Source organism: Schistocerca serialis, chromosome 7 (assembly GCF_023864345.2).
Source record: "Schistocerca serialis cubense isolate TAMUIC-IGC-003099 chromosome 7, iqSchSeri2.2, whole genome shotgun sequence".
In the NCBI taxonomy this organism is placed as follows: domain Eukaryota; kingdom Metazoa; phylum Arthropoda; class Insecta; order Orthoptera; family Acrididae; genus Schistocerca; species Schistocerca serialis.
Window position 1 is genome coordinate 189,527,129 of NC_064644.1, and position 25,165 is coordinate 189,552,293.

The window sequence follows — 25,165 nt, forward strand, 5'->3', positions numbered from 1 at the left end:
CTCCGAATTTTTCTTTTGTTTCCTTTACTGCTTGCTCAAGATACAGATTGAATAACATCGGGGAGAGGCTACAACCCTGTCTCACTCCTTTCCCAACCACTGCTTCCCTTTCATGCCCCTCGACTCTTATAACTGCCATCTCGTTTCTGTACAAATTGTAAATAGCCTTTCGCTCCCTGTATTTTACCCCTGACACCTTCAGAATTTGAAAGAGAGTATTCCAGTTAACGTTGTCAAAAGCTTTCTCTAAGTCTACAAATGCTAGAAACGTAGGTTTGCCTTTTCTTAATCTTTCTTCTAAGATAAGTCGTAAGGTCAGTATTGCCTCCCCAAGGTCCGCTTCTACCAGTTTTTCCATTCGTCTGTAAAGAATTCGCGTTAGTATTTTGCAGCTGTGACTTATTAAACTGATAGTTCGGTAATTTTCACATCTGTCAACACCTGCTTTCTTTGGGATTGGAATTATTATATTCTTCTTGAAGTCTGTGGGTATTTCGTCTGTCTCATACATCTTGCTCACCAGATGGTAGAGTTTTGTCATGACTGGCTCTCCCAAGGCCATCAGTAGTTCTAATGGAATGTTGTCTACTCCCGGGGCCTTGTTTCGACTCAGGCCTTTCAGTGCTCTGTCAATCTCTTCACGCAGTATCTTATCTCCCATTTCATCTTCATCTACATCCTCTTCCATTTCCATAATATTGTCCTCAAGTACATCGCCCTTGTATAAACCTTCTATATACTCCTTCCACCTTTCTGCTTTCCCTTCTTTGCTTAGAACTGGGTTGCCATCTGAGTTCTTGATATTTATACAAGTGGTTCTCTTCTCTCCAAAGGTCTCTTTAATTTTCCTGTAGGCAGTATCTATCTTACCCCTAGTGAGACAAGCCTCTACATCCTTACATTTGTCCTCTAGCCATCCCTGCTTAGCCATTTTGCACTTCCTGTCGATCTCATTTTTCAGACGTTTGTATTCCTTTTTGCCTGCTTCATTTACTGCATTTTTATATTTTCTCCTTTCATCAATTAAATTCAATATTTCTTCTGTTACCCAAGGATTTCTATTAGCCCTCGTCTTTTTACCTACTTGATCCTCTGCTGCCTTCAATACTTCATCCCTAAGAGCTACCCATTCTTCTTCTACTGTATTTCTTTCCCCCATTCCTGTCAATTGTTCCCTTTTGCTCTTCCTGAAACTCTGTACAACCTCTGGTTCTTTCAGTTTATCGAGGTCCCATCTCCTTAAATTCCCGCCTTTTTGCAGTTTCTTCAGTTTCAATCTGCAGTTCATAACCAATAGATTGTGGTCAGAATCCACATCTGCCCCTGGAAATGTCTTACAATTTAAAACCTGGTTCCTAAATCTCTGTCTTACCATTATGTAATCTATCTGATGCCTTTTAGTATCTCCAGGATTCTTCCAGGTATACAACCTTCTTTCATGATTCTTGAACCAAGTGGTAGCTATGATTAAGTTATGGTCTGTGCAAAATTCTACAAGGCGGCTTCCTCTTTCATTTCTTCCCCCCAATCCATATTCACCTACTATGTTTCCTTCTCTCCCTTTTCCTACTGACGAATTCCAGTCACCCATGACTATTAAATTTTCGTCTCCCTTCACTACCTGAATAATTTCTTTTATCTCGTCATACACTTCATCAATTTCTTCATCATCTGCAGAGCTAGTTGGCATATAAACTTGTACTACTGTAGTAGGCATGGGCTTCGTGTCTATCTTGGCCACAATAAAGCATTCACTATGCTGTTTGTAGTAGCTAACCCGCACTCCTATTTTTTTATTCATTATTAAACCTACTCCTGCATTACCCCTATTTGATTTTGTATTTATAACCCTGTAATCACCTGACCAAAAGTCTTGTTCCTCCTGCCACTGAACTTCACTAATTCCCACTATATCTAACTTTAACCTATCCATTTCCCTTTTTAAATTTTGTAAGCTACCTGCCCGATTAAGGGATCTGACATTCCAAGCTCCGATCCGTAGAATGCCAGTTTTCTTTCTCCTGATAACGACGTCCTCTTGAGTAGTCCCCGCCAGGAGATCCGAATGGGGGACTATTTTAACTCCGGAATATTTTACCCAAGAGGACGCCATCATCATTTAATCATACAGTAAGGCTGCATGTCCTCGGGAGAAATTACGGCTGTAGTTTCCCCTTGCTTTCAGCCGTTCGCAGTACCAGCACAGCAAGGCCGTTTTGGTTAATGTTACAAAGCCAGATCAGTCAATCATCCAGACTGTTGCCCCTGCAACTACTGAAAAGGCTGCTGCCCCTCTTCAGGAACCACATGTTTGTCTGGCCTCTAAACAGATACCCCTCCGTTGTGGTTGCACCTACGGTACGGCCATCTGTATCGCTGAGGCACGCAAGCCTCCCCACCAACGGCAAGGTCCATGGTTCATGGGGGGGGGGGGGGGTTTCAATTATTTACGCATATAGTAAAACTCAGCATGGGATGCAGATTTAAATGATAGTTAACTCGACACCCTAGCTGCAAACAGGCGTTGATATACATCGTTGGGGGCATGTTGAAAATGTGTGCCACAACCGGAACTCGAACCTGGGATCTCCTGTTTACATGGCAGACGCTCTATCCATCTGTGTGGACATTAAGTTGGGAATGTGGGTCTCACGGGGAGCGTGCAAGGGATAAATCCCAGCTGTCGCTCTATCCTCTGTGCCCTCAGTGGCTCGGATAGAGCATCTGCCATTAAGCAGGAGATCTCAGGTTCGAGTCCCGGTTGGGGCACACATTTTCATCATGTTCCCACTGATGTATATCAAGGCCTGTTTGCGGCTAGGGTGTCGATTTAATTATCATTTCATTCTAGAGAAGCTGCACGGTCATCAATGGTATCCGTTCTTTCGGGAATAGATACTACCTTCATATATAGGATGCAGATTTGCTTTACTTCGTTTATATAAAGAAAGTTTAACAGCAGCCTAGCATATGACTCAACGTTCAGCTTTGTGCTTTCTTTGAATCAAACTTACATGTGGACACACGAATCTTAGCACGGCAAAGAGGTCTGCCATAAAAAGTCCACAACAAACAACTGCGGGAATGAGTCTCAACGACGCATCACAATGCGTACTAAGCTTCACAAGAAATCTGCCACAAAGTGCCCACACAAAGAATTGCGGCAATGAGTCTCAACAATGCATCACAGTGCGTACTTAGCTTCACAGGAGAACTGCTGAAACACGGCCTCCGACACCTACTATTGAATCACTCACACACGCTTACATTCACGATTCGCATACAATACTGAAGTTTTCTGTAAACATATTACTTACATCACGAGATGCCACTCGGAAAACCAGTTTAATATGGAACACACAACGTTCATGTCTCCAAACAACTTTCCTGCCGTGCTTCTTACATAGCGTAAGTTATACGAAGGTGATGACATAGTATTCACTTACCTAACGTTCTCTCCGAATAATTTTATTCGTGCACCGCAGACAAAATACGCTAAGCCAGTCAAGTCGTCTGGCAGCACATACTTAATGCTATACGTGCGAAACTGTGCCGGGTCGCTAGTCAAGGATAACATTCGTTGATGTCAAATGAGGGGAAATTACATTACTTGTTGAATTGAATGCACAGTCTGATGAACACACATTGTGGACTGAAAGTAAACCGAAGAAGGATGAAAATAATGAGGAGCAGCAGAAACTATAAACTTCTCAAAATTAGGGACTACGAGTTAGACGAAGTGAAGGAATTCCGCTATTTTTGAAGCCAAATAACACATGACGGACAAAGCAAGGAGGAAATAAAAAGCAGACTAGTAAAGGCAAAGAAAGCATTCCTCGTCAACGGAAGTCTACTAGTATCAAGCGTCGGCCTTAAATTGAAGAAGAAAAGTTTTCAATTGCACTCTTGGAAAAACATTGTATGGTAGTCAATCATGAACTGTGAGAAAACTTAAAAAGAAAAGGATCGAGGATATGAGATGCTGAAAATTTTGTTGACTCATAAAATAAGGAATGAAGATGTACTCTATAAAATTGGTTAGGAAAGGAAGATGCCGAAAGCGTTCATAAGAAGAACGGACAGTATGATAGGACATGTATTAAGACATAAGACAATAACTTGTACATGAGGGAGCTGTAACGGAATGCTACTGTAAAGGAAGGGAGATATGGGGACATACTCACCACATAATTCAGCATGTTGGTGCAAATATTACCCTGGGGTGAAGAGATTGGCACAGGATCGGATCAAACCAGCCACAAAGCTGATGCCTCCCCCCCCCCCCCCCCAAAAAAAAAGGCTTATGCAGTATGTGTTCGGAAAGACGCTGGTTGAGCCAAGTAGGTTCCGGAAACGTATGGTCGAACTCAATAGCAAATTTACTTTGATTTTGAACTAGAAAATCAGTAAACTGGCCTTGGATCGCTGTTTTTAACTGATTTTTCCATAGCAACTATCTGCGCAACTAATTAGCCAACTGTATTGTTACCCTACGACTTATCTTAGAAGCTAGATTAAGAAAAGGCAAACCTACGTTCCTAGCATTTGTTGACTTAGAGAAAGCTTTTGACAATGTTGACTGGAATACTCTCTTTCAAGTTCTGAAGGTGGCAGGGGTAAAATACAGGGAGCGAAAAGCTATTTACAATTTGTACAGAAACCAGATGGCAGTTATAAGAGTCGAGGGGCATGAAAGGGAAGCAGTGATTCGGAAGGGAGTGAGACAGGGTTGCAGCCTCTCCCCGGTGTTATTCAATCTGTATATTGAGCAAGCTGTGAAGAAAACAAAGGAAAAATTCGGAGTAGGTATTAAAATCCATGGAGAAGAAATAAAAACTTTGACGTTCGCCGATGACATTGTAATTCTGTCAGACACAGCAAAGGACTTGGAAGAGCAGTTGAACGGAATGGAAAAAAAAATGGCCCTGAGCACTATGGGACTTAACATCTTAGGTCATCAGTCCCCTAGAACTTAGAACTACTTAAACCTAACTAACCTAAGGACATCACACAACACGCAGCCATCACGAGGCAGAGAAAATCCCTGACCCCGGCGGGAATCGAACCCGGGAACCCGGGCGTGGGAAGCGAGAACGCTACCGCACGACCACGACATGCGGGCTGAACGGAATGGATAGTGGCTTGAAAGGAGGATATAAGATGAACATCAACGGTTCAAATTGCTCTGAGTACTATGGGACTCAACTGCTGTGGTCATCAGTCCCCTAGAACTTAGAACTAGTTAAACCTAACTAACCTAAAGACATCACAAACATCCATGCCCGAGGCAGGATTCGAACCTGCGACCGTAGCGGTCTTGCGGTTCCAGACTGTAGCGCCTAGAACCGCACGGCCACTTCGGCCGGCCGAACATCAACAAAAGAAAAACAAGGATAATGGAATGTAGTCGAATTAAGTCGGGTGATGCTGAGGGAATTAGATTAGGAAATGAGACACTTAAAGTAGTAAAGGAGTTTTGCTATTGGGGAGCAAAATAATCATGATGGTCGAAGTAGAGAGGATATAAAATGTAGACTGGCAATGGCAAGCAAAGCATTTCTGAAGAAGAGAAATTTGTTAACATCGAGTATAGATTTATGTGTCAGGAAGTCGTTTCTGAAAGTATTTGTATGGAGTGTAGCCCTGTATGGAAGTGAAACATGGATGATAAATAGTTTGGACAAGAAGAGAATAGAAGCTTTCGAAATGTGGTGCTACAGAAGAATGCTGAAGATCAGATGGGTAGATCACATAACTAATGAGGAAGTATTGAATAGGATTGGGGAGAAGAGAAGTTTGTGGCACAACTTGACAAAAAGAAGGGACAGGTTAGTAGGACATGTTCTGAGGCATCAAGGGATCACTAGTTTAGTATTGGAGGGCAGCGTGGAGGGTAAAAATCGTAGAGGGAGACCAAGAGATGAATACACTAAGCAGATTCAGAAGGATCTAGGTTGCAGTAGGTACTGGGAGATGACACATGACGGACAAAGCAAGGAGGAAATAAAAAGCAGACTAGTAAAGGCAAAGAAAGCATTCCTCGTCAACGGAAGTCTACTAGTATCAAGCGTCGGCCTTAAATTGAAGAAGAAAAGTTTTCAATTGCACTCTTGGAAAAACATTGTATGGTAGTCAATCATGATGGTCGAAGTAGAGAGGATATAAAATGTAGACTGGCAATGGCAAGCAAAGCATTTCCGACGAAGAGAAATTTGTTAACATCGAGTATAGATTTATGTGTCAGGAAGTCGTTTCTGAAGCTTGCAAAGGATAGAGTAGCATGGAGAGCTGCATCAAACCAGTCTCAGGACTGAAGACCACAACAACAACAACATTGTTATTCACACACAACTATTTGATATGTTTACAGAGAGGTTTCGATACATCGCTCTTATAATTTTTGATTACATCTAGTCATTTCAGGTAACACAAACGTGTAAACTATATAATTTTTTCTTGAACAAGTGATACAACAGTCTTGTGTTGAAGACGCTAATAATTGGCAACTGTCTGGCCCTCGTAATGAGTTTCATGAGGGTTCATCATTACAACGCTGTTATTTAACACCGAGAAGCAGCCGTTCGGGAGAAGAGAGCAGTACAGCACGTGACGTACCTGTGTCCGTTGAGGGCGGCGTGGTGCAACGCCGAGTAACCGCTGGCATCCTGTACGTTGGCGCCTGGCCCCCTCCGCAGGCTGTAACACAACGGATAACAAGCTGTCAGAACCATGAATTCGTCTACGAACCGAGAAATATACTGACGGGAAAAAAACCGCAACACCAAAAAGTAATTAACGTAGAAAATGAAATTACGGGAATACAACTGTCTAGATAACATAATTAAGTGATTAACACTGCAGGATCACAGGTTAATGTAAGCGCGACATAAGCCGTTGCCAATGTGAAATATTGGTACATGAACATTCTAGCGGCTAAATCTTTATTGAATGCTAGCATGTAAACGTGTATGTATTACGTTGTACAAGTGCTGGATGTCTGTCTGTGGGATGGAGTTCCATGCCTGTTGCACTTGATCGGTCAATACAACGACGGTTAAAGCTGGTTGTACATTACGTTGGAGTTGTCGTCCGATGATATGTCATATGTACTCGATTGGAGTCAGATCTGGTGATGCAGCACGCCAAAGCAACATGTCGACACTCTGGAGAGCATGTTGGGTTACAACAGCGGTTTGTGGGCGAGGCTTATCCTCTTGGAAAATACCCAATGGAATTTTGTTCACAAATGGCCGTACAATTCGAATCACCGATCTTACGTACAATTTTGCAGTCAGGATGGTTGGCATACCCAAGAAAGTGCTCCTGCTGTCATCCGAAATCGTACTCCAGAACATGACTCCAAGTGTAGGTCCAGCGTGTCTAGTACCCACACAGGTTGGTTGCAGGTCCTCAACTGGCCTCCTCCTAACCAACATACGACAATCACTGGCACCGAGGCAGTCCAGATTTCATCATAAAACACAAAAGACCTCCACCCTGCCAGTCAATGAGCTCTCATTTGACACCATGGTGGTGGTCTGGGGTCAGTGGAATGCACGCTACAGGGCTTGTGGCTCGGAGCTGTCGGTGACGTAACCGATTTGTAACAGTTCGTTGTGTCACTGCGGTGCCAACTGCTGCTCAAATTGCTGCTGCAGATGCAGTACGATGCGCCAGAGCCGTCTTCCCCGTCGGTAGTGCCGCCATATGGCCGTCAGGAGCCTGGTCGTCTTCCGACCGTACCTTTCGGCGACCATCGCTGCAAGCAATTATGTACAGTGGCTACATTCCTGCAAAGTCTTTCTGCAATATCGCAGAAGGAACATTTAGCTTCTCGTAACCCTACTACACGTCCCCATTCAAACTTGATGAGGTGTTGATAATGACGTCTTAATCGCCTTAAAGGCGTTACTGACTAACATCAGCTCACCACGTCCAATCTCAAAGCTATCTGACGCTGACGACCGTTACAGCGTGTATTTAAAGCAAACCCGATCTGCATTTTTCATAGCGGCGCTATTAGCGATATTCTTATGCGACTGGTGCGAAATTCGAGAAATCATAATTTTTCAGATTTAGAAAAATGCATACTGATATTCACTTATGTCACACGATTTCTTCTTGGTCTTGCTATTTCTTGCATCTGTGTATTTACATCGGCAACTGCGGAATCGCTATGGTACTACACAACGAAATTGTAACAACTCACTTTCTCTGTCTTACCTCCTGGGCGTCAAATCTGATGACAAGTTTTGAAGACATAGCGAAAGGCGGAGAATTCTCTATACTACATTTAGTGGCACATAACAATTTTCTTTTGATATTAGCCACCTGAATACGCTTAAGAAGCTCCTGCACAATTAATTCATTTTATTAATAAAGGAAATGAATTTCCTGTATGAAGTTGCAATCACTGCGAATATTCTGTGAATAAAACTTTCTAGGTCGCATATTAAAATTTCTTTGTTTATTACGACGTGTCGACTACTACCATTATCAGTTATCAGAAAGCTTACAACGTAAAAGGTTCAGTTTCAGAGGCACTGTTTTTACTAATGACACACAACCTTCGTTTATAACATTTTGATACTTGAGGACAATAGTCGAAACGACGTAATAAGTAAAGAAATTTTGATACACGATGTAGACCGTTTTATTCACAAAAAAATTTAAATTAGAAGATATAAAAATAATCGAAGGAGGACAACTCTGAAGTAAACCAGTTCGACGACTTGACGTCGAGATGAAAATCCGTCCACAGCTACTACGCAGTGAACTGTCGCAAACGATGATCTTCTAGTCTAAAGCTAACTATTCTACCAGTACTGGAAAGAAGTTACCAAACAAGTTAACTGGTCGCAAAAGAACACTAATTTCCCCAAGGAACAAGAGAATTACGGTACAGCAACCATATAAAAATGAAATTAATAGAAGGAAGCTTTTAGCAATGAAAATGTAATTACGTACACACATGCAGTCGTCCCAACGGCATCAAGTATACATCTCTTTCCACACTTTTAGCGTAAAATCCACTCGTCGACAAGGGGAAAAAATGTGCTGAAATGTTTCATTTATCAACGTTAATTAACTTTTATTTTTTCGACAGGAAATTAACCCTTTTAATCTGAATGGTCTGCGTATACGTCCTTGCAAGAAGTACGTAAAAATGTGAGTCTTGTTTCTTTAACACTTTTTGCGCTTCGCTGCAACCAGCAGCGCCACTGATTCCGTTCGTGAGAACTGTGGTATATGTGCAGCTTGCGCTCACATACACAAACTTTTACTTTGATTAAATTCAAAAACAAAACGGAACTATCCCAGACCATAACGATCGTTACCGCAAGCTGCCTTTTCAAAGTGACTTTAACGATGTTTTTACCAGCACTAAAAAGTCTTTGTTAGAATTTTAATTTCTTGAACATAGGTACGATCAGATACATTTCCAATAAATCACTGCTTAAGTGTGGATTATTCAAGTTTGTGATACTTTGCAACATTATTATTATTATTATTGCTCCATCAGAGTAAAACATCACATGTGTGGCTAATCCAATTACTAAGATGGGGCCGTCTCACTACACTGTACAACTGCACATCGCCTTGATGTTCCCTTTGCAGTCGTGCAAGTGCTGCGTCATTTAGTCGTTTAGCTTGTGGAATGCCTGGTTTGCAACAGCCGATTCGCAGGGCTTTATTTGCTCTTGTTGGTGAAGAACACACAGGTGCTCCCACAACCACTGCAATGACAGCAACTCCAAAACCAAAAATCATTATTTCTTCCACATTAATTTCGCTGATTATGCTGGCATTGTCAACAGACACATAAAGAAAACGCCGCACTACGCAGTATCACCATTTTTCATTCACTGTCACTGTCGGAGTTTTCTGACATCTGGTCACTCGGCAATTCTGTAGCTGATGTAGTAGGTCAATGGTCTGGTTAGAAGCAAACGAAGTCCATTATTAGACTGCTGAGAAGAAGAGATAATTCGACCCATACTTGTCAATGGTTACAGACTGAAACCACACTATCTTGTGTAGTATGAAAGTTGACCCTTAGTAATGACTTGCTGCACACAAAGCTTTGTTTTGAAAATATACCCAACATTTAGTATCGATAAAAGGACTGACGTTCTCTCAACTGTACGAATAGAGAAAAACACCTTACAGACAGCAGTGCAAAAATGAAACATGGGCTACAGCGGTAATCTCAATGCCATGGAAGTTGGGAAATATGTGCTATTCAACACACAGCACTGAAGGTCGCATTCAGAGTTCAGCAGTAAATGTCACTGTTCCACCGTACCACCACTGGTAAACCAGGTAGTTGTAAAGAAAGTGGTTTCGCATAGCAGCCACTGGTAAACAAACGGTTAGAGAAACACGGTGCACGGACCAACTAATATTAGTAATATTGACACACGAGTGGACCTTGTGTACCTGACCGTGTTCCAAGCAGCTGATGTGGTCCACACACATCATTTTACCTTGTGCTTTCTTGTTCATCGTGTGTGTGAAAAATTAGTTTATACGAGCGGAACAACACTGCGTTCAAACGTAATTGTACCTTTGTCACATTCCGTTGCAGGGCCATAACTTTAGGTGTAGTGCCGTTAAAAAGCTTTAGTGACACCATATTTGTGGACAGGTGACGATGTCAAGTCTAAACCCTGCTAATTAGCAATTTTACAGTGTAAAAGACTACAGACTTCTTGAAGCTTTGAGTTTTGATTGGTACATTCCAAGGTAAGGTTGGGTTTCATATGTGTCATAAAATAAAATGAAGTTTTCGCATATCTTAAAGTAATTGTATCTACGCAGTAAAATGTTATGGCAGGATACATGTAGTTAGCGACTGAACATAAATGGACGTGTTTCACTGAACAGGTAGAGATGTAACTGGTTCCCAGATACATATGATGATAGAATGAGTATTCCGAAATCGGCCATTAATGAATAATAAACATAAATATGAACAACCTCAAGTAGTCTGTAATTTGAAACTTCCTGGCAGATTAAATCTGTGTGCCGGACCGAGACTCGAACTCGGGACCTTTGCCTTTCGCGGGCAAGTGCTCTAGCATCAGGTTCGCAGAAGAGCTTCTGTAAAGTTTGGAAACTAGGAGACGAGGTACTGGCAGAATTGAAGTTGTGAGGGCGGGTCGTGAGTCGTGCTTGGGTAGCTCAGATGGTAGAGCACTTGCCCGCGAAAGGCACAGGTCCCGAGTTCGAGTCTCGGTCCGGCACACAGTTTTAATCTGCCAGGAAGTTTCGTATCAGGGCACACTCCGCTATAGAGTGAAAATTTCTTTCTGAAATCTCTAATTTCTTTACAATATAATTCATTGCCGCTACATGTCTAAGAGATGAAGAGGTTAAGAGCTATTCAGTAATTTTCATATTATACTGTCAACGTTGGTCAAAAAACAGTTGATCTTCTTATTGGCTCCTTTCAGTGATTTCCACTAGATTAAACTGCATTTATTCTTTCTCTGTTTTCCCATTAAGAATATGTGTCGAATGAAAATATACTTGCTGATGGTGCCAAACGCAAGTATGGGACAAACGAGAATACGTAAATAAAGAGTAACACTTTCTACTTCCGTGCACACACATTCGGTGATGACACAATGTTTCATGAGAAGAAAATGAAATGCGTGTGCGCGTGTTCGTGACAACAGTGTCGGCAAAAAAGCACGGCGGGTAAATAGTTGCCTACAGAACACAGTCAGTTGGTATTGCGAAGCATACAGCTTTGAAATTTTTCTTTCGTCTGTAGAAATCGGACGTGGACAGTATTTAATATTGAATTAGGTGTACGGTAAAGACATTCTTCTACAGTAAAGCAGAGTTCCAATAGTTCTGATTCATCAACCATCAACTACAAAAGGCGGCGCTGACATCACTAAAGTGAAAATCATCACGTTTAACACAGTGCCGCTATTATAAGCGCAGAAAAAAGGGACAGTGTTTTAATGAAACATTTCAGAAGTGACACACAAACTAAGTCAACTTCGTACAGGACCCGAGGGCTGATTACAAAACAATCTCATCTCTTCGTATCCTCCGATTTTTATTTCACGACTAAAAGAATGATTTTCAATTTTTTTTCCACTGGCTGCGTGGACAACATGCTTCCGGAAAGTCTAAAATGTTTCTATGCATTCGTAAATTAGTGACCAGATTCGTGTTTCTGCGACTGGAATGAGGTCAACATTATAACGATCGCAGCCAGCTGACAATCTTCGTACTTCGAAACAGCCTGGGACACTAAATAGAGAAGTAATGTTATATACTTTTTTATTAAAGTTGTATCAACATTTTTTTCAGATCATTAACATGCGAAAACCAAGAAGAAATCTGAACCATCTTCGATTCGCACATCACATTACACTATTACATTCTAGCGTAAACTAGCAATATTGCACGGAAGAATTCAATACAGGTTTGAAAATAGACCTGTAAATTACCTATAACAAAACAAAAAGAATGTATAACCAGTATACCGACAATAAAACAGTATAATTTAACAATGAAGTCATCGACTAAGTTGATTGGATTTGTTTTTGGGTCACTTGAAGACAAAGACTAAATGGGCTGCAAAATACATAAAACGACGAATAAAACTTACTTCGAAAGCTTATGGTATACTAAATAGGTTTTTCAAAACTACGCTTCCTATATCTCTGAAAAGTAAAGTTAAAAATCAATGTGTATTATCAAAAAAGACTTAAGCGAACAATGGAGAAATGTATGTTTTCAATTGCTGGCAGAGACAGGAAAAACAACAATGCATCAGGGAACAGACTGGACAAGAATACGTAATTCAGACCATAGCGAAAACGAAATGGTAGTGGATGGGACACGGAGAAAACGAACAGATGGCAAATGAATCAAGATATTTCAATGCTGAGTTTGAAGAGAGAGGAAAAGACCGCGGCGATGACCAAATGAAAGGTGGTTAGTCAACATTGGAAAACATGCATAGCACAATGGAAGCAAATGGCTGAATACTAAATCCATTAAACTACACGAAGCCTTTATCAAACAGTGGACGTCAAAAGGTTAAAGATTCAGGTTCTCGGCCCCTCGATCTCCTGATCTGACTCCACTGTGCTTCAGTGCATCGAGGTTTATCAAGCACATTGTTTACACACCAAGGGTCCGAGATTTGGTAGATGTTAAGTTCAGGCGTCTTTAATGTTCGAAACATGGTGTCCGGGCTAGAGGTGCACATAAAGAAATCCTGATAACGAAAGAACGTCATTTTATTGTGTTGGGTAAATACGCAGTTATGGAGACATTCTCCAAGGTGTTATTTTCATTAACAGCACTGACTTGCATGAAGCGTGCGAGGCAGTGACAGAGCTGACCTGCCTCGACATGTTGACGAACTATGCAGTTCCACACGTACCTCCCGACGTGTGCCCCTTTCTCACTCTCCCCCCCCCCCCCCCCTCCCTTTATCATTGGGAGGCTGCCACATTTCTCCATAAGATGTTTCCTGAGCGTTTGACCGGAAGGGAGGCTCCAATGCCTGGCCTATCCACTCTCTCGATATGACTCCGCTGGATTTCAGTGCAGCTTGGTTTATCAGGGCCATTGTTCACAGAACAAAGGTTCGAGATCTGATAGATTTGATACAAAGGATCTAGGGCTGCAGTAGAGGCTTATGAACATGTGGCGAGAAGTTGAGCACCATTTCGAAACCTGTAGAGCTATCCAAATTGAACTGTACCAATATACATAAAACTGTCTGAGCTTTGTTGAACAAAGAAACTTTTAAGGTTTATAAGGCCTGAAATAAAAACAAATAGAACTGTACGCCTCTAGCCAGCATACACTGTACTGTGAATTCCAACTGAATCTGAAGTTCCTCAAGAGACAGGCACAATCTTGAGATCCGGTGCTGAATTCAATGTACGCAACGGAATTACTGACACTTCAATTTATTGGCTGTAACAATGAATCTGAAGATGAGGGACTGACATAATATTTATCATTTAACGGAACTTGTTGTGATAATTAACTCAAGATTTAAGTAGCACTATGATTTTTTATAAAAGAAACGTGAATTATAATGCAACATAACACAGTTAAGTGGACAAGAACTTTACAAAGATGTACCTCACCATAAGAACTGAAAACTAAAGCTCTGAGTTGGCAAATATACTAAAGGAGGTGGAGTTGCATAAAATCTCAGATCTAATTCTGTTATATAGGTTAAGTAACCCGACTAAGACGATCACAGCGACTTTTTGTGCGGCACCAACACTCAAGGCTCTTAAAGATCTGAGGAAACGCTGACTTTTCCGCAAAGGGTCACTTGAAACGTCAGAGGGAGTTCCACTGCTTTATGCATTTCGAACGGGCAAGCATATGCGTCCCCAAAAGACGCTGGAGTATAGTGACGCCAGTAGTAGTTATTGTGTTTCGCTCTGGGGTATTGGCGTCGTGAGTTCCCTCGCTAGCCCCCCCCCCCCCCCCACCCACACACACACACACACACTTCCAAACAGTAGTAAGTCACTTCCGAACAATGATGCCTTCCCTGGCACACACGTCAACACCAAGAGCGACAACCACTCGACAGATAAGTCACTGGGTAATTACAATCTACTGTTGCCTGTAGCGCAGCATATAATGACATTGTAAGATTACATCTTTCACACGCACTTTTAGTAAATTAACTAACTTCGTGTGCAGCGTTGGCAAGTGCTCTCACCTTTGGATGAATTTTCTCAATCAGGAATGGATTCCATTTTGCCATGGGCTCTTTTTTCTAAACTATCTGCCACGAGCTCGAGTCTCTAATTAAACATCACACTAAATGCAATTTGTCACTCTTGACAGCCGTTTCGCAGATGAAGCTTTTCCGCGCCAAAAAATTATCCAGATGAGGAATAATGTACATGTCGTTTAGCGAGAACCTGAAACGTTTCGTAACTACCTTGGCGTGTGTTTACACAGAATAGCGGCCAGTACTTGTCTCTCCAGTTCTAACGACGGCTTGAACTTGTCTGTAACAAAAATCAAGGCCAGACATGCAACTTGGCAGCCATTTAATTTGCCAGTTACGGTATTACCCAGTAGCTCAATGGTGGGTAAGACGACGCTAAAGGCTCAAGCACGTACGAAAGATAAGACGGAATATTTCTGTAGGAATCTTTCGCAGAAACACCAAAGGTGAAAACATCAAAATCTACAAAATTATTACTTATGGCTGGGATACTCATGAAGAGTAACCTAACGGAGATACAGAAGTGCCACACCTGAAGAATGATAATGAAGATGTCAGTCAAATGAAAGAAGTTGAATTAAATCCATTTCCACGAATAATAGAGAAATTAGAATTATATTTTAATACCTTCAGCTGCTGCCGGGCGTTGATGTATATTAACGGGGACAGGTGAAAATGTGTGCCCCGAGCGGGACTCGAACTTACATGGCAGACGCTCTATCCATCTGAGCCTCCGTTACTCGTGGAAGACATTCTTACGAAGTCCCGTAAGAGTTCGGGGAATATGTGTGAATCCGCACAGAAGAAGGAGGTCATGGCCGGTGTTGCCTGAACTATGTACTTATACGGACATGGTGTCTGTTTTACGGGGCTTGGTAAGACTGTCTTCCACGAGTAATGAGTGTGTTGGGGTGGGGCACTACGAATGAAGTGTGTGGATATACAAGGTCTCACGGAGGCGTGCGCGAGGTAGTCCCTGCAGTGCCCTCGGTGGCTCAGATGGATAGAGCGTCTGCCATGTAAGCAGGAGATCCCGGGTTCGAGTTCCGGTCGGGGCATACATTTCCACCTGTCCCCGTTGATATACATCAACGCCCAGTAGCAGCTGAAGGTATTAAAAAATAATTCTAATTTCTTTCTAGACGGCTGCAGGTTATCAATGGTGTCTGTTCTTTCGAACATGTCCGAAAGAACGGACACCATATCAGTATAAGTAAATAATAGACAAGGTGGTTTACAAGTCTTTATTCCATCAAAGATAAAACTCCCTACTGTAATTACAAATCTAATTATGTATGTCTTCTCGCTATAACTGAATTACCTAGAAAACAAGTTTACTACTCTTAATTTAATACTGATTGAGCAGTTACTGAATAGTGCATTTGTAAAAATAAGTAATTTGAATAAAAAGAGGGTAAGCTTCAAATGGTAAAGACTCAGCGTTCTACTCTTAACTGATCCTAGGATTTTTTTTTTCTGCCACCAGTTATTTTAGTCTGGCAATGATTTGCGTATGTAACGAATGCTGAGATGCGCCGTGGATCGGAGCCCACGCTACATTTTACGTCCCCCTACAACTGACAGCTAAGACAGTTCGAAGGCTGGGTATAGGCAATGGATAACACCTCAAACAGGAATATGTGTTGTAAAATATCGCAGTATTCATGCCAACTTTCGGCTTGAGAGCAGCTGGACATCGATTACCACAAATTAAAAAAAGGGTCTACAGCTAATTTCATACTGCAGTAAAAAAAACTTAGCTTAAATTAGATAGTTTAGCTATTCTCATGTTTCGTAAACCATAAATTTGACATCTCACTACCTTGTGAAAGCAGCCAGTATTACAATTATGTACTGATGTCCAAAATTAAAGCAACAAACGGAAATCTTGTAAGGTTGCGCTCATTTTGCCACAAAACAATGTCAACAGAATACAGAACGTAAACATATGGGACATACATGGACAAAAATGTTGTTCTTTTTTTTTCCAACTTAATGGTTTTGCACATACATTCCGACAACTGGTTAATGTGCTCAGCATAGGATATTACCACCTCTGGCAGCAATGCAGGGCTGACAACGACGACGCGTGCTATGAGTGATATCAGTTTCATGTTGACATAATAAAGCCCATTCTTCCTGCTCAGCTGCTCGCAGGTCTTGGAAAGTTTGGTGGATGCAGACGTGATCCAACCTATCTTCCTAGCGCATTCCATACATACTCCATTGGATTCAAATCGGGAGAGCGAACACCCATGCCATGCAATCAACCACCCGTGCTCTATGAGGTTGAGCATTATCGTTCCTCAATATGAAGTGCGGGCCCACCTCGCAACAACCGCACATGAGGCCCCAATATCTCGTCTCGATACCTGAGAGCAGTTACAACTTGCCGATTCACCTGTACACTTTAATGAAGAGGTGTTCTAATGGACAATACAATCCCTGCCCACACCATTAACGATCCTCCTCGATATCCGTCTCTCTCCACAACGTTTGGATTTCGAAATTGTGTTTCACGCTCCTTCCAGAAGCGAATCCATCGAGAATCACTCTCCAGACCAAATCGGTACTCATCTGAGAAAAGAACATTGGACCACTGTCCGACCGTCCACATGTTGACGACTCCACTAGACGTTCCCTTCAGTGAAGACGCATCAGCGGTACACATGCAGAATGTCTCCGCCAATAAAGGAAACTCTGCCGAAGCCTTCTGTACACCGTGTCTCGATACAACACGCCCAGTTCATGCTGCGAAGTCAAATGCCAGTTGCCGTCCCGTTGCGGTACCGTCATGTCCTTACGGCCAAATAAGGGTCCTCTCTCTCTGATTATCACACACAGTCGGCCCTGCTCTGGTCTCGGGATGCAGTTTCGGTCTCTATAAATTGTCGCTACATCCGAGAAACCAAAGAACGATTCACTTTAAGCCATCGGGCAACATCAGCTTGCGACTGTCCTGTTTCCATTTTTCCAATGGCCTTCCACCACAGAGAGTCTGTAGGTATCTTCTCAGTGGCGTACTGCACCGTGTGTGACGGTATACACAGCGGCTGTGGATGTGGGACCAACCGGCAAACACTCCCCGTTTAATAGGTGCCCTGACGTCATAGTTGACGTGGTTGTCCATTCACCGGAATGCCATTTCCGGGCAAGACACGATTGTACTAACGTCTGTTCACTCACACACACACACACACACACACACACACACACGTGCACGCGTTAGCGCGCACAAGCCAAATTCTTCTATGGAGTAGTACAAGGAACGATCAACCAGATACGATTTCAGTTTGTGTTTGAAATTAATTTCATTGTCTATTAAATTACTTACATCAGTGTTTAGGTAGTCAAAGATCTTTATGGGTGAAACTTCACTTCTTCCTCTCGTACACTAAGGCTGCGTAAAGGACAGTGTAGGCCATTCCTGTTTCTAGTGTAACATTTATGAATGTTACTATTATTTACACTGTTTTAACAAAAAACGTACGTAAGAGTTTTCGAACTTGAAATGATCATTAGGCAGCAGTAAAAGAGTTTTATACGGCGTCTTCAAAATTTCCTTGTTGACAGTTGCACATGGATTCATGTCAGCAGTTTGGTGGAACTGTGTTCGAAGTTTGGTGCAGTAACAACACCGTTAGAAAAAAACTGCTCAGAATATTTAATCTGGCATTCCTATGCTCCCTACTGCACAGTGTGAAAAACGAAAACAAAAGCCAGATCTTTCATTGTTTCAGTGCAGACGTGCGAGGGCTGATCAACAACGCCCTAGACTCACTATTTCCTTTAGCTTCGTTGATTGTTTCCTATATGTAAATTTTAAAAGAGCACGTTTTTATGTATAATGCCTGTAGGCGACAGCACTCTCGTATCGGTAGGATGGTAGTAATTCTTCATTTTGAAGACGCGAGAGGAGCAATATGGCGCAATAAAATTCTGTGTTCGTTTAAACCATATAGCTATAGAAGTTTACGAAAAGCTGCAGCAAGCGTACGGCGAGGATCGGCGGATAGCTACGTAACCTCAGTGGAGTGTTGAAGAGTTCCATATACCAATGTCTTTATGATTATGCATGTTTATCTCAATACGTCCCGTGTTTGTGCCCGCTGCATGCAAGTCTGTTGAGTCCCGAACAAAAAGGGCTGTGCGAATACAGACAAAATTTCTTTGCTGACGGAGGGAATGCGTTTCTTGAATCGATTATCACCGGTGATAAGTAATGGCTGCATTCTTATGATCCTGAAGGAAAACGAGCCAACACAGCGTGGAAATCTCCAGGTCCTCGAACAACAAAGAAAGGTGAAAGTTGTTGCAGGGGAAGTGCTAGTGATTACATTTTTGGACTGACATAGAAAGATTTATCAGCACGCAGTTCTCCCTCACACTACTATTACAGCAGCATACTACACGTCAGTACGTGGTAAAGTGAGGAACACGTTGCGAGGAAACGACCTTTCTCGGAATGGATGGCGTCTTCATCACGACAAAGCGCAGCAACAACTTGCAAATCAAATCATGCAATTTCTGGTTCAGTTCAACACATTACCGCATCTGCCTTACAGCGCCGATCTTGCACCCTGTGATTTGTTTTTATTCCCACCACTAAAGGCAACGCTTCCGAGCATTCGATTTAAAAAGTCTGAAGCAGTGCTGAAAATAAGTGAGACGATTGGGTGGGGTTATTTGGGAGAGGACACTACACTGAGAGGTCATCTGTCTCATCGGATTACGGAAGAGTGGGGAAGGAAGTCGGTCGTGTCCTTTCGAAGGAACCATCCTGGCATTTGCCTGGAGCGATTTACGGAAATCACGGAAAACCTAAATCAAGATGGCCGCACGCGGGATTGAACCGTCGTCCTCCCGAGGGAGAGTCCAGTGTGTTAACCACTGCGCCACCTCGTTCGGTCGAGACGATTGTCAAGGACCTAATAAAGAATGGAGGACTGCCAGAGACGCTATGAACAGTGCATTGAAGTAGGACGGCAGTACTTTGCAAAAGATCATGCAAAGGAGTAGTAAACATCAGAGAAGAAGAAAAAAATACAATCTTTGTTGATCAGCCCTCGTACGTCACGGCAGCAGATCATGAACATGAAGATAATTATAATAATTAAATGACATGCATAAAATCCTCATATTATTGATGAGCACACCAGACAAAGAAGTAGTCATCCTCTTTGAGACATTACGCTAACACCGTGTAATGCCGCCACTATCCTCAATTTGGCGAGGAGGAGAGGGTACATTTTTTTCCGATATGCCCTAGCTGCCAGCCGAAGCCACTCGACGATGACAAAATCCCATAAAGCTACAAAACTGCAGAGACATTGATTGTCACATTTTACCCGCTATTACAATACCAATACCAGAGTGGCCCATTGAAGGCGTGCGGGTTTGTGTGCCACTGTGGGCAATGTTGTCAAAAAATAACATGCTACGCTGGCAGTTGCCATTCTTTAACTGTCACACATTAAAACTGCCTCTCTCTTTTCGATCTTGGATGCTTATCATAGTATTTTATCCAATATGTATTCTATGCAGTTACAGGTATGGTCATGCGTGTTTTGTACATAGCCTCATTCAAGCCTAAAAATTGAATGTCAACTACCTGCTTAGTATTTCATTTTTTAGCCGCACTTGTTTTGTAGCAATGAAGATATGCAAATAGGATGGGAGTTCTTCATTTAAGGATCCACAGCCATGTTTTAGGCATAAATTTGGACAGGTGTGTGTGTGTGTGTGTGTGTGTGTGTGTGTGTGTGTGTGTGTGTGTGTGTGTTTTGCTGACAACAAAGGTTATGTATTTTAAACGTAGAACTGATGAATGTTACATGCTTTATATAATTATTTTTATAAATAATTTTGATCGTTCTGATACTTTTGAAAACGGTGAGAATTTTTGCCAACGAGGCAGAGCTGTTGCCGGCGAGGCAAATTTTTTTCCAGCGATGCAGAATTTCTGCTGAAGCTGTGTATGATTTTACAGCTGACTCAGTAACTTGTCCTGGATGATCTTCAGCCGACGGTTCGAGGTCAAAGTACTCTGTGGACCATAGCTATACTACTCCCAGAACACAAATATACAATGCCGTTATCTACATGAAGTCTGATATCCGTGACACTTTATGAGATATGGAAGATAGTGTGCCACTACTTTCCACCAATCAAATGAAACTACAGAGTTGGCACTACCGAGAGGGAAAACCACAGTTTTTGGCGTATGGCCCTGGCGCATCGTGCTACATCTGCAATAAGAATTTGCGAAGCATCTCGCAGCACAGTGACACAACGAACTGTCACAAATCGGTTACTTCACAGACAGCTCCGAGTCAGACTCCCTGTAGCGTGCGTCCCACTGACTCCCACTCACAGCCATTTGCAACTTCATTAGTGTCAGACGAGAGCTCACTGGAGGACAGGGTGGACGTCTGTTGCGTGTTCTGATGAAAACCGGCCGTGCCGCGGTGCCAGTGCTGGCCGTGTGTTTGCTGTGGGCTTACAACCAAACTGTCTGCGTGCTAGAAACACTGGACCTACATCTGGAGTTATGTTCTGGTGGGCGATTTCGAAAGACAGCAGAACCACACTTGTGGTTAACCCACGCACTCTGTTTGGAAATTTGTGTGTCAGTCTGACGGCTCTGAGTACTATGAGACTTAACATCTATGGTCATCAGTCCCCTAGAACTTAGAACTACTTAAACCTAACTAACCTAAGGACATCACACAACACCCAGTCATCACGAGGCAGAGAAAATCCCTGACCCCGCCGGGAATCGAACCCGGGAACCCGGGCGCAGGAAGCGAGAACGCTACCGCACGACCACGAGCTGCGGACTATGTCAGTCTGATGATTAGACCTATTGTTCTGGCACTAATGAACAGTATTCCAAGGGATGTTTTCCAACAGGATAACACTCGCCCACACACCGCTCTCCAGACTGTTGACATGTTGCCTTGGCCTGCTCGATCATCTCATCGATTTCCAATCCAGCACATATGGGACATCATAGGACGACAACTCCATCGTCATCCACAACCAGCCCTGTATTGAGCAACCAAGTGCAACAGGTGTGGAACTCCCACAAACTGACATCAGACACCTGTAAAACGCAGTGTATGCACGTTTACATGCCTGCATTCAGGCATGCATTCAACATTCTGGCGGCGGGTTAACCTGTGATCTTGCAATGTTAATCTCTTAAAATATGTCACCAAGACAAATGTATTCCCGAAATTTCATTACTCTACATTAATTCTTTTGGTGTTGAGATTTTTTTTTGTCAGCTTATATCTATATCGCTGTTCATCTAAGCAATCAAAACATTTTTCTACATCCAGAAATTGAATAGGTTACCTATAGGTTGTACAGGCAATACATCCACCAGATGATGGACGTGTAATCATCGAATACGCGTAGTAGAAAGTATAAGAAATGTGACTGGATATAACTATCGGTAGTTCCAAATCATATTTACAACGCTCATGGTCTAGCTTAGCCTAAAATGAGCGCATTTAAAACTGATTCAACCAGCTAATCAGACTCCCTTACTGGTTGTAGATGGGTCTACGCTGTGACGTCCAAATATAATCGTGGTATTCCCATGTTATGGATTCTGCTGTCGATCTGTCATAAAATTATTTTTTATTTGCACAAAAAATTAATTTTCATCAAATAATACTGATTGTTACAAACTGTTTTACAGTTTCTTACAGTATTTCAAGTGTTGACTTACTGTAGTTGAATTGTTGACATTCAATGTTTAATAGCTTTGATCAGTTTTTAAGCTTCAGGCCAGACACTAACCGCAATAACATTTCTCAAAATGCACAGCAGTGATGACATAATGCATGAAATGAGACATCTCAATATTTGTATAGCTGTTGGAAACTGTTTATGGCCTAAATAAGGAAGAAGTATTATAAAACAATAATTAGTCTGCCAACAAACTGAAGCGTTAGCAGTTAATTCCTCATTCTGTCCACCCACCTGAGTCACGAAGAGCGCTCATAGGCTGTTCCACAAATTGATGACGGGGTTGCGGAGTATCGATGTAAATGTCGATGTAGATGTAGACAGTGATAGCAAGCTTGTGAATCCCTGCTACTGATATTCGTCGCATATCGGTGCACTGCTGCTGCCAGTTGAATCCAATGTTGCCCGATAGTGAGAGGTTTACCGCGGCATCGAATGTATGGCCATTTTTAAGACTGGCGGCAATTTTAAATCACACGCTGGACATTTTTATATTAATTTCGAGTATAAGACGCAACTTAATTTTGGAGGCAATTTTCCAAAGAAAAATGTGCATCTCATAGTTTGTAAAATACGGTATGTGGCTGGATGCATTCTCATCGCCACAATAGCCAGCTAAACGAAAGGTATTCGTGTCCGCTAGCTTCAGCAAATTGCATAAACCTCGTTCTGTGTGTTCTCGTCTTTTAACTATTTACATATAGTGTTTTCTACTGAGGAACCTCGGGGATGCAGTGTCCCATCGCTCGTGCGCAACACTACGTTCAAACTCACTTGAATCTTGAGAACCTACTATTGTAGCTGCGGTAACCAAGCCGGCCAGTGTGGCCGAGCGGTTCTAGGCGCTGCAGTCCGGAACCGCGCGACCACTACGGTCGCAGGTTCGAATCCTGCCTCGGGCATGGATGTGGGTCATGTCCTTAGGTTAGTTAGGTTTAAGTAGTTCTAAGTTCTAGGGGACTGATGACCTCAGAAGTTAAGACCCATAGTGCTCAGAGCCATTTGAACCATTTTTTTGCGGTAACCGATGTAACAACTGCGCCAGACAGTAGCTGTCTTACATAGGTATTGCCGACCGTAACGCCATATTTTGCCTGTTCACACATCTCTGTATTTGAGAAGGCAGCCCGCCTATACCAGTTTCTTTGAGTTTCAGTGTATTCCATAAGCAGCAAAGATTTTACATGGCTAAAGCGCAGTCATCAAGGTGAACTGTAACTTCACCGACAAGTTTCCTGAAGTTGATCAGGGACATTTACCGAGTGTTGTCGTGTACGGGAGCTCGTTACGAAGTAATAAAGCAATTATGATTTGTTCGGTTTGTTGGCTCGAATTATTACAGTTGGCAAAATTGACCGGTAGAGGGGGATCCCCTGATTGGATTGAGCATCGCAGGAATGTGGCAATATGTACGCACACGTTGCAGTGACGAGTTTCGTGAAGATGTCGGTAAGAAATACCACCAAGCGCAAGCCAGGTGCTGTGGTACGCTTCCTACTTGCGGAATTTTTTCGTGAATCAAAACGGTTCACGCCAAAGGTGTTACGAACAGCACGAGTGTGGTTACCTGGTGTAGGGATTTTAGTGGAGGCAGAACAACAGAGGAGTGGAAGACCTCCCTTTTGGCGTACGACTTGGTGCAAAGAAGCGACGAAACTGTTCGTGAAGATCGCCGATTGACAATGGATGAAATTTCCGCGATGTTTCCACAACTCTCCAAAATTATCTACTACGAGAGTCTCAAAGAGCCGCTACGATACCGACAACTGTGCGCAAGATGGGTCGCAAAAAAGCAGGAGCAGCACAAGAAAAATCGGGGTCAATAGCGCCCGCGAGTTTCTTGGGCCATTTCAATTGGAAGGTGAGGATTTTCTGAGCTCTGAGGTACTTGGAGATGAAACGTGAGTGGGTCTTTACACGTCTGAGACAAAAAGACAGTCGTCACAATAGCGTCACACCAATTCCCCGTCCGCCAAAAAAATTCTAAACCAACATTTCGGGCAAAAAAAAAAAAAAAAAAAAAAACATGGCTTCAGTGTTTTGGGACCGAAAAGGCACCATTTTGGTCGAATTTCTGCCTCAGGAGGAGACCATCAATGGACAACAATATTGCGAGAGCCTAAAAAAACTTAAAATGACCACTGACAGCAAAAGGAGGGGAATGCTGACGAAAGGAGTGTGCCTGTTTCACATAGCCTTAGCCAACAAGGCGCTCGTGCAGTCATTTGGTTGTGGTATTTTGAAACACCTGATTTAGCGTCTTCAGATTATCATCTTTTCACGTCGCTGAAGGCACAAAGGAGTGGACTTAACTTTTCAACCGACGAGCAGGTGCAGAAAGATGTTCTCAAGTGGGGGAAGGAGCTGGAGGACGAGTTCTTCGAGGAGGCTATAAAGAAGCCTGTGAAACGGCTCACTACTTGCACTGAACGGGATGGCGATTATGTGGAAAAATAATAAACAATTATATCAACAATATCCCGTAACTTTTTTTCGAAGTACACTTTTTCTAAAAAAATATAAAATCTAACATATTTTCTCAAAATGCATCGTAAATGTTCGCCTGAACACAATTCTGTTGCCGAAACGCTTAGTGTGAAGTAAATATTGCTATTAAAAGTAACTGAAGTGCCAGAGTGTTGTTTATAAAATAAAATACAATGGTAT

At 42.4% G+C, this 25,165-nt stretch overlaps 1 protein-coding gene and 1 non-coding gene across 2 annotated transcripts in view; one reads left to right on the plus strand and one right to left on the minus strand.

Annotated features, from left to right (window-relative positions):
• The window catches only part of LOC126412963 (ankyrin repeat and SAM domain-containing protein 1A-like), a 611,160-nt gene that overhangs the window by 456,701 nt on the left and 129,294 nt on the right, over positions 1-25,165 (minus strand). Inside the window, exon 2 of the mRNA XM_050082855.1 lies at positions 6,616-6,696. Coding sequence (XP_049938812.1) covers positions 6,616-6,696 — 81 coding nt within the window. The remainder of the gene's footprint in view (positions 1-6,615; positions 6,697-25,165) is intronic.
• On the plus strand, positions 15,724-15,798 carry Trnat-ugu (transfer RNA threonine (anticodon UGU)). The gene has a single exon. It is a non-coding gene; the product is annotated as a tRNA-Thr (tRNA).